This window comes from Phaethon lepturus, unplaced genomic scaffold (assembly GCF_000687285.1).
Source record: "Phaethon lepturus isolate BGI_N335 unplaced genomic scaffold, ASM68728v1 Scaffold57699, whole genome shotgun sequence".
NCBI classification, from domain to species: Eukaryota; Metazoa; Chordata; class Aves; order Phaethontiformes; family Phaethontidae; genus Phaethon; species Phaethon lepturus.
This window is the reverse complement of record NW_010562495.1, coordinates 1-10,456: the sequence shown is the minus strand read 5'-3', so window position 1 is coordinate 10,456 and position 10,456 is coordinate 1. Positions and strand designations below refer to the sequence as shown.

General features: G+C 43.9%; 1 protein-coding gene across 1 annotated transcript; it reads right to left on the bottom strand.

Moving 5' to 3' along the window:
• Nucleotides 1-869: 869 nt before the first annotated feature.
• Nucleotides 870-5,614, bottom strand: LRRC8C (leucine rich repeat containing 8 family, member C). Its single transcript, XM_010294260.1, has 2 exons — nucleotides 5,477-5,614; nucleotides 870-3,324 (listed from the first exon to the last, which is right to left on the bottom strand). Exons 1-2 carry the CDS (start codon nucleotides 5,612-5,614, stop codon nucleotides 1,054-1,056), a joined length of 2,409 nt encoding a protein of 802 aa, XP_010292562.1. The 3' UTR covers nucleotides 870-1,053.
• Between the last annotated feature and the right edge of the window lie 4,842 nt (nucleotides 5,615-10,456).

Genomic DNA, 10,456 nt, shown 5'->3' with positions numbered 1-10,456 from the left:
GCCCAATTAAGGACCGTATTACATGGTATTTCCTTGTCAGAAGGTTTACAAACTAAACATGATTGCACTTTTTCTGGATCCCATTCCTGCAAGGTGCCAAGCACCCCGGTGGGGAATTGAACTGAGGGGGCAGAGGGCACTTTCTCTCTTGCAGGATGGGGTGTTTAGTGGAGGATGGGGATTTTTCAAGATAGTGTTTCATCTCGCTGGGTTGACGATTCCAACGCAGTGAGTTCGTTGCACCCCTTCCATTCAAGTTAGCAGGAAATGGGCCGCCGCATCCCTTTGCACCGTTTGGAAAATCCTCAACTTTGGTCCTGACTCCTCTGTGAACTGTGACCTTACTCTTCCTGCACCAGAGAGGAAATCGCAGTCAGTGCCTCCTGCTCGGCGCAGTGTGTGAACGGAGCGCTAGCCTAAAACTTGCCAAAAGGCCCTGAAGGAGTTTTGCATGCTCCCTCAGACCCATTAAAATACACAAAGAACCTTTCCTATTTGCTTTGACCAACTGAGAAAACCATGTCATAAATAAAAAAGGATGGTCAACCCAGATTTGACCTTGTTAGATGTTGAACACCTTCAACTGCCACTGAAGAAAAGAGGAAACAAGGCATTCAACACCTGCAGCACCACCCGTTGAAGACCACGTCCTAAGGGCTTAACAAGAACCAGGAAGACAATATAATCATCTATTACAAATTATGCAACCCAAAGCATAGAGCTTAAACACAGTTCCCCTGTAGGGATTAGTCAAAGGAAAAAAAAAAAAATCAGCAGATAAAACCATTTACTTTTACCAGTAAAAATTAAGTTACAGACACCCTTGTTCTCAGGGCAAAACAAACTTAAAAAATATCTTAAAACAGTGAAAAAATACAAGAAAATTTTATTTAAAAATATATGTACTCCTTACTCCAAATTTGTTTGTACAGAAAGGATTTGTTTGAAAAAGAAAAAAATAATGACAAACTAAATGCATATTTGGAGTATGCACTTTCTACAGCGTATTTGGTAGAAGCGTTATTTCTGTAAAACTGAGCGAGAGGGAGTTAGTTATTCAGCTTTCATTTGTTCCCTGACATCAGAAGGCAACGTTTCAAACAAGGTGTCCTCTACAGTGAAACCAGTCCGCTTCAGAGCTCTACATTCACCGAGCTCAGGTGGGAGGATTTCAAAGTGATTGCCTTTAATATCCAAGTAGGAGAGGAATACCAAATTACCAATTTTAGGTGAAAGGATTGACAAGTTATTTTTCCCAATTTTCAGGGTCTTAAGCTTTTTGCAAAAGTACAGTTCATCTGGCACACTCTCCACTTTGTTGCAAGTAATGGAAAAGTATTGTAAACTCTGCAGAACTCCTATTTCAGGTGGGATAAAGCGAATGTCATTGTAAGACAAATCCAAATATCTGATTTTGTTGCATAGGAATAGGTGAGATGGAAGAACCTCTATTTTGTTATGGCTGAAGGAAAGCCGCTCGAGACTCGTGAGTTTCTTTATATGCTCTGGGATGTACGTTATACTGTTGTACCACAGCTTTAGGATAGTCAGTTTTCGCAGATGTTGAAAACTTACTATTTCTTCAATGGATTTGAGGTTGTTTTCCTTTAGGTCCAACTCCTGAAGACTGAGAAGGCTGAAGACTGCATGAGGTATGCGCTCTAAATCACAATGAACCAATTCCAGCTGTGTCAGGTTGACCATCTTCTTCAGGTTGTTGAGCATCACTAACTTAGTGCCATCATTATGGATGCACAATTTTTGCAGGTGACTTGATACATCGACTGCAGATTGTGGAATTTTGGACAAATTACTTTTTATGTAAAGAACTTTAAGGCTCTTAAGTTCCCGAAAAGACTCCAGCGTAATGTTTTTGGAAATATCGTGACTTAGGGAGCCAATTAAATAGAGCTCTTCCAAATTCCTGAGGCCATACATCCAGTGTGGAAGTTCTCTGATGTCATCAAACTTGACACTCAAGATCTTGAGATTCTCCTTCAGAAATGCCAAGGCAGCACTGTGGATCTTCACAGAGCACTGGTGCAATGAGAGCTCCTGGAGATTGTCCAACTGTGCAATGGTTGCTGGTATCATTACGTTGTTAATTATTTCAAGTTTTAACGACTGCAGTTCAGTAATTTCAAAAACTGTGTCTGGAAGTCCGGAGAGCATGAAAAGCTGTAGCTCCAAATGGCTATGAGAGTTCGTCTGTAGCCTCTGTCGCAATTTATCTGCAGTCCACTCGTTGTTTAGGTTCAGCTGTTTCAGCTTATTTTCACTGACTTCAGACAGGAAGACAGCAAACCGCTTGGAATAGAGAGGATCATACTGATCGATCATGTGGAGCATAAAAGCAAAGTCATTCTTGACATCTGGGATATCATCAATTCCCGTCTCTTGCCGAACGTATTCAAAAGAATATTCTTTCAGTGAACGGTAGAACAACCAGTATAGTGTATAAAGGCATGTGAGGCCATAGATGCTTACAAAGCACAGGTAGCAGTAAGAAAGTTTAGAGAACAGATGTGCCATCGTGTGATTACAGCAAAAATTCTTATATCCTGTCATGTCTTCAATATCAACGTTACAGACTACTGTAAAATTAACTTCTGAGACAAGTGCTGTGTTGTATGCAATAATAATAAGGAATTTAATTACCTTAAGTACAGTCTGGCGAACGTACATGACATAGAGTATATCACCCTCCTCAACATGCAGTCTAAATTTCTTCACCTTTTCAAACAGTGCTTTGGCCTGTTCACCTTCTTTCTTATCTAATGCCCCAGGTGTTCCCTTATCCACAACCAACTTCTCAGGGATTGATTTTAAAGACTGCGTCTTGACCAAAGTGCCTTCAGTGCTTTGCTGGATAGTATTAGACTTGTTTATGTTGTTCTTCCTGTTATCTTTCTCTTCAGAGTCTTCTCCTGACACTTCGGATAAGGCTCTTGTTGTCCAGGGAGAATCGAAACATTTCCCGAGTATTGAAATGAAATGTTCAATTTTGGAGCTCGATCCAGGGAATTTGAACCAAAAGTTACTACACAGCATGAAGACCAGTGTGTGTATAAGGACAAGGTAAGGGAAGTACTTGGCATACCAGTGCAGGGCACGTTCGTAGCACACTTGATTTATAAAGCTGTATTGCTGAAGGTCCAAATCAGTCTTCAGTCCTTTCATTTCAACCGTAGCTGGAGGGGTGGGTGGCTTGGGTGGAGGAAGGGGTGTTGTATCTGGGATAGTGTTAAACACATTTGAACTATTAGATTGGTTCTGGCAAGGCTGTATGCGCTTTGGAAGGCATATTATCTTGTCTTGCATGACCTGAAACACACAAAAAGATATCTTTTAAACTGATGTACAAACAATGGTGCCAGTACCAATGGGTAGCTGTCCTTGGAGTTCCTCCAGCTGCTAGGCATTCCTCTCCACAGCCTGGTGCTCAACCCCACAGGCTGTGCTGCTATTATTATTATTATTATTATTATTATTATTATTATTATTATTATTCCCAACGAGACACTTGTTCTATATGCCAAAAACTAGGTCACCCCTTTTCATCTATGGTTAGCTTTCCATAATGTGAATAAGAGGGCATTGAGATAATCCAGAAAAAAGAAAAGCGTGAGGAATGCTTCCAGAAAAGACCAGGGATCTCCTGCATTGCTCTCTCGAGACAAACTGTTCTTGCCAGGTGTATTCAGAGACAGTTTCGGCTTGAAAGCAGCATAACTGCATTCATGTGGCTGTACGCTCACACTGTGATGACGCCTTATCACACCAAAAATGGCTGACAAAGAGCTAACGTGGGCATATCTATGCTGGGACGTTATTAATTTTCAGTCTTAGTGAGGAAGGATAGGGATATTGGAGAATTGACAGCGTGTGTGTGTGTGCGAGTACGTGGATGGACATAATTTTTATTCAGTTTCTCATACATATACATAGAGTCCTCATACCACACACCTTGGGGGAAAAAGAGTAGCTCTGTCCTCCTGTCCTTGAGTCTGTCCATAATGCAAAAAAAAAGCAACTTTCTTAATTTGGGCTGGCCACCCATGTGGGCAAACTGAGGTCAGAGCGCCTTTAGGGACCAATCACCTTTGGTTTAACTTGGGATAACAGTTTGAGTTCAGTGCAAGGCTTCCTATAGGTCTGAATTTAAAGTGCTAATCCATGTGATAAACCAAGGAGCTCTGTTACTTGCCCTGAATTACTAACTGGGATTAGCCCAAACTAAGAATGTGTGTGTAGTGTAGATGTATCCTTTGACATCACGGTTGTTGAAAGCACTAAATATAGGGTATGCAAGAAGAGCTACTAAAATCAGATCCTCCTTGATGATCCACCCTTGCGCAGGGAGATGCTGAGATGAGACTACATGTGTTTTGAACAATATCAGGGCCCGTAACTGTTGACGCGTCAAAAACTCCTGCAGTTAATGTTTGTCTGCAAATGCTATTCTGATATACATCGTTACACCCTGGATTCATGCCTCTGGTAATAAGTTGGAATACAAAAAATTGCCTGTTATTTGCAGTGTTTCCATATGTTATTTTCCAGTGTGCTTCATCCAATCAAGCAGGTAAACTTAAAAAAATGTGCTTAAGCAAACAGATACTAATGCAAAACTCAGCCCTATATAAAGAGATTTTTAAACATGGACATCGTATCTTTTCAACAGAAAATACTTGAAAACGGAGAATGCAGGCAAAACTACAGTTGATTTCACGTGAAATCTGGGACATGGTATGTGAAATCTTGGGCCACGTAAGTGAACAAATTCCTCTGAAATAAGAGCTCTGTCAGTGTGTCCCTTTAGCTCCACTTCTAAGTCAGGCCATGAAACGTGAGATCCATGTTTGAACTAGTACTATAACTTTCTATTTTTGTGGAGTCCATCCCAAACAGTACTTTCCATTTCTTTTCAGCTTTTGGCTCTTTAGCAAAGTGTAACTAACAGTGATTGACAGTAATGTCAATCAAAAGGCATAATATTAGTTGTGGGCGGTGTTAATAAAATAAGCACACTCATTTCAAATCTCTTCGAAGCATAAAGACAAAAAGAATATTAGCATTTGCCAAATAAAGAAAAACAGAAATTACAAAATTACATTTTTCAAACTTCTAAACAGAAATAAGGTAACAAATAAGAACTGAAGTCAACCATCTGTTTTGTTATGCCAAACTGTGGTGAAAACAGGCACCCAGGCACAAGCCAAACCAACAGCTCTTATCTTAGCTGGCACCGCTCCATCGACTCTAGTGCAAGTCTGCTGATTTACAGCTGGTAGAAGTCTGGTCTGTGTTATTTGATGTTGCTACCTAAACAGCTTGAATCCTGGGACCAGCAAATTTTTGCTTTGTTCACGGTGAGCCCAAGAGATAAAACAAGACATGACATCATCCTTCCAAGGACCTTCCTTGTTTGTGGTGTTCTTTCAGCACCCGCCTCCCTCGGTCCCGCTTGATTTACCTGTAGCGTGCACCCAAACACACCGATCATCAGCATGGCGACGGAGAGATAGTCCGTGAACACATCCCACCAGGGCTTCAGCACCCTGAACGCCGGCTGCTGCTCCGAGAACTGGCGAAACTCGGTCACTGGAATCATCGTCCTGCAAAAGAACAAGGCCAGCGCTCAGCCTCCTGCAGCCCGCACCCCTCAGTCTGTGCAAGAATGCGCTTCTGTGAGGTTTGAAAAAATCAGATCTGGAAACGAGAAGCCCAAGATGTGGCATACCAGTTCCCAGCTACCGCCCAGGCGGTCCCTCTGACACCCCGCCTCGGAAGAGGGGTGCCTGTGCCGGCCCCCTGCAGCTCCTCTGAGGAAGAGGGAGCAGGACTGGGGTGCCGCCCGTGCAGACAGGCTAATCCCCTCTCTGCATGGACTCCAGCCTCATCCGATGGGGCAGCGAGGCCTTCTGAATCGCTGCAAATCAGCCCATTCTGTAGATACTTGAGACATCCAGCTTTATACACATTAGTCTTGACCTCAAAGGACTGGCTAAAATGCTCGTCCTGCGCTCAGGTTTCACAGGCCCTTTTAGCTATCGTGGTTCATTCACTTCCATTTTATTCATAGTGGTTTCAGGATTGCTTTGGAATATTTGTGTGCATACTCACTGGAGTTTTAAATCTACTATGTTTTGAGTGCAAGTTGCTAAAGTGCTTTAGCTAACCAAAACTACAGGCAGATCAAGGGCTTTATCTTCACCTCAGATGTCTAGGCTTACATCATCACCTCCTCTGAAAAATCAGCTAGCACATGAGCATGTACAGGCAAAGCAACTGATTTAAATCCTACAGCACATTGTGTAACTGAATCCCTGATATCAAACCAGTACCGAAACTCCCCAGTAAGTTACGATGGAAAGATAAATTTGCATGGGAATAGAACAAAAATACTCCCGAGGGCAATTTACAAAATTTGTCCTTTAACTCATACTGTAAATGCTCACCACAATCACTTCATACCTCAGTAATATTTGAAGAGTCTATAATCCTGACTCAGCTGTGCACTGGGACCCATTAGTGGGGGTTTGGTGCCAGGCAGCTGTGCGCAGGCTGAGCGATAAGCACGCGCGCGTGCTGATGCACTGCCCAGGGACTTAAGGGATTCAGTTCATTCAGAGCTGGGGATCCGGCAGGGAAGGATTCGGGCCCTAATGGCTGCAATTTGTCGCACGTGTATGGCCATCCCAAGAATTTATAACTGACTCCCACTACACTGGCTGTACCTCACATGGAAAGACGCTCAGTTTGACACCTTCTCGGGGACTGCTGTGCCTGTGCCCAGACGAGTCTCAGGAGGTACCACCGTCCCCGAAGGCACAAGCTGACTTCTATAAATGAACCTGGGTTAGTAGCTGGGCTGGGGCTTCGCAGCTTTTTGAGTGGGTAGCACAAAAACTTCTTAACCCTTGCTCCCTGCTCCCCTTGCCTCTTGCAACCTTCTGTGTTGCTTTAAGCACTGCTTGGCCAGGCAGGAAAATGTCTCTCTTGGCCTCTTGTCCTTCTGAAAGCCGTCCCTGGGATCCATGCTACAGCGCCAGACGAAATCACACACACCTCTGGCACGGCTGGCAATCCCCAAGAGGAAGGCAGGCTGTCCTCTGCAGCACTTGCAAATTAAGAGATTATCAGTGAAAACAATGACAACACAAGCCTGACATCACACAGCCAGGTCAGAGGCTCAGCAGCGTCCATGCCAACGGGCCTGGATTGTTGCAGTGGTGGGGAAGGAATGCAGCATTCGTTACCAAATTGCATGCAGCCAGGAGCCGCAATTCTGATTTTTACGTGCCTGTCTTGCAAATACTCAGCAAACACACCGGGGAAGATACACCTCTACAGCAGAGAACAGCTCAGGTAGCTGCTGGGACAAACCTGTGTTGCTTTTCACTTTTCTTTTAGAAATTCTGGTGGAAGAAATGGATCTCATAAATTAGAGGTCTCCCATGCAGCTTCAAGTACATACCCAGCCCTCCTTCAGCTGAACTCGGGGCGAGGAAACCCTCCGCTGGCAGCTCCCAGCGGGGCCTGAGCTGAAGAACATCACGCACTGATCTCTCTTCCATACCTGCACACACTTCACTGCCATTGGCAAGGAATTACCCTCCTCTTTTTTATTTCCACATAAAATGTAGGTGACTGGCAATAGCTGCTGCTACGCTTTAAAAAATAATTTTTCTATCAAGCATTGAAAACCATAGAGAATACTTAAAGGAATATACTGATACAAACATGAGCTAACCAGTCGCCGTGCAACAGTCCTGCTCAAAGCTTTGTAACATACAGCACCACCGGCTCAGGTTTGGAGCCAGCTAGCTGACTGGAATGCCATCGGTGCACCCAAGAATACGTATCAACAGATTGCTTTGGAATCACGTGGGTTTGACATTTTCTTTTCTTTCTTGCCCTTTAATAATGGCTTTTGGGTTCTTTTTCATCTTCTGAAGCCGCAGCTTCTAGGGGTCCTATTTGTAAGGTTTTTCCAAAACTATAGACAATTCAAGCGTCAGATAAGACCCAGTCATGTTTCCTACTGTGGAGCCTCTTGAGAAGACACGAGTGCTCATGTGCACCAAAACACACGGAGACCCCATCCTCGCTGGTTAGAGGTCTGAGCAGCTCCACGGATCTGAGCCACGGCGTTAGGAGAGTCAGCAGTGCTGAAACTGGGGCAATGCCTGACAGCAGATGGGACTGGAAACTATCTTGCAAATTACGGTGCAGGGACAGCTTTTGACCAAAAATTAATTTGGCTGTTGCATTCAATAGGTTTCACACTGTATTTTTAGGGGCCTTTGTTGTATTATATATTTGCTTTATTTCTTCTAAGTGATGTGTGGGGAATTTAGAGGAAGGCAGATAGTTTCTGGCACCGCACATACATGCTGCTCTGACCCCTTGTTCCCTTTAGAGGCTGCTGTTCGGTAGCGTGACTCCTCGGCAGCGGAGCGCACATACCGTCAGCCTGGCTAGTGGGCCAGGCGGAGGCAGACCCGCCTGCAGAAAGCCTCCCTGAGCCATGCTCGCAAACCCATCCGTAAGGGTGGAAGGTTTGCAGTCCAACACACCAGAGGTCAAAATCTGTCTGCTACTTATGATTTTCTTTATTGTTAAAAAAGAAGATAAATGTTACCCAATGATGGCAATGGTACTGCACATAATAATCACAAATAAACCAACAATGTCTAATGACAGAGAATTTTTTTTAACTCCAGGAAAAAAGACATTCACAAGAAGCTTTAAATGGAGATTGGATGTGAAGAAGTGGGATAACCACTGTTTTCCAACATCCTCTGAAGAAACCCCATTGTTTCTCCCCTTGCTGCACTAGCAATAAAGAGAAAATGCTGGAAAGACGTGCAGAGAAGCCCAGGCTCACCAGCGCTGCTGGTATCTGCACGCAGAACAGAATGACACGAAATCGCTTTGCATATGTCCCCCTCCTCCCGCTAGCTTCTTTTCCGTCCTGGCCCGTCCAGCGACCGAAAGGACCCCTATGAGCAGTGGCTCTGAGGCCTCAGAAAAGCCACAGCAACCCTGAACCCCTCGCCCGGCCGTGGCCGGGGTCCGGCTCTTCCCCGCTGCTACACCCAGAGCCGCACCACTGCCCGATTCACTTCTAACCACGCACAAGCCAGGTCTGTACACGGTAAAGGCATTCAGTCACTCATGAGTTTAAGCAAATCAAAGCAGGGATGCCAAAAAGTCACACGGCAGCCCAAATCGGAGCGATCTCTGGGACAGCACACCATCTACTGTAGATTCTTGTCTCTTCTTAAAACAAGGACGTAGGAGAAAAGGAGTTCAACATTTCAGCTGGTGAAAACTAAGACGGCATTACTAATTTCAGTTCACCAGCATTCACAGTGCTATTTAATGGCACAATACATTGTAGTCTGACATGTTAAATATGATTCTAATCTACTTTAGGAAATATTGAATTGTAAATACCGGATAATGTTTTCAATTAGAATCAGAACTTGTTCTCTTTTTTCTGTCTTGCATTTCTAATAATCCTCAGTCTCTAGAGAAAAGAAAACTGTACATGAGATAAATCATCTGGTATTCAGCTACCAGAAGGAAATAAAAAAGGAACTTGGTTTAAAAAAAGTTGTACTGGCTGTTAAGCAGTGCTGCAGAAAAGCGCTGAGGGTTTGCCAGATTAAATAAAAACCAGCCAAACAAAAAAGCCCAAAAAACTGAGGGGAGAGAAAGTAGTAGGGTTTTTTTATTATTATTTTTAAGTTTCTAGGAAATACAGAAGAGTTGATGAGTGAAAATGAATACGTGATAGTACGATGAAATACTGGAATCCAGGTACAAGGAAGGTGTGCAAAGAATACCCAATTTTCCCTGCATAGGAAAAGGAAGATCAAATAAGTATCCCAAAGGAACCTGCAAAGACTTGAAGATAATAAACAAAGAGGTATGGCTTAGGCTGGAAACAGAGATGTGGAAAAGAAATTAAAAAGAATATTCAGACTCTTAGCTGATGTAAACAGGAACAGCTTCCAGCAAAATATCAGACATTTACTCCAGCAGAAGCTAACTACAGAAATTAGCTAATGCACGGGCGACTAGGGGCGAGACGTGACGACTTAACGTGACCTAAAAGAGCTAAGGAGAATAAATAGATCCAAGTGAGAGAGAAAAGTATGGGAAACAAATTAGACTTAACAAATCGAGAGATTGAATCAAAAGATGATCGTGAAATGGCCGCACCGTGGAGCAAAGCAGCTTCTCAGCAACTGGCCTTCCTCAGAGGGAATAAAGGAAAGCGGCGGGGACAGTTCGGAAGTAATGACAGCTCTTGCCAGTGCGGCTAAAAACGAGTACGTTTTACAAATCGGGCAATCCGCGTGACGTGCGCTACAGGACATCAAGGAAATTAATTAACTTCCTGCCCGCCGGCAGCTCCGAGGGTGCTCGGGCCGGCGGCCCG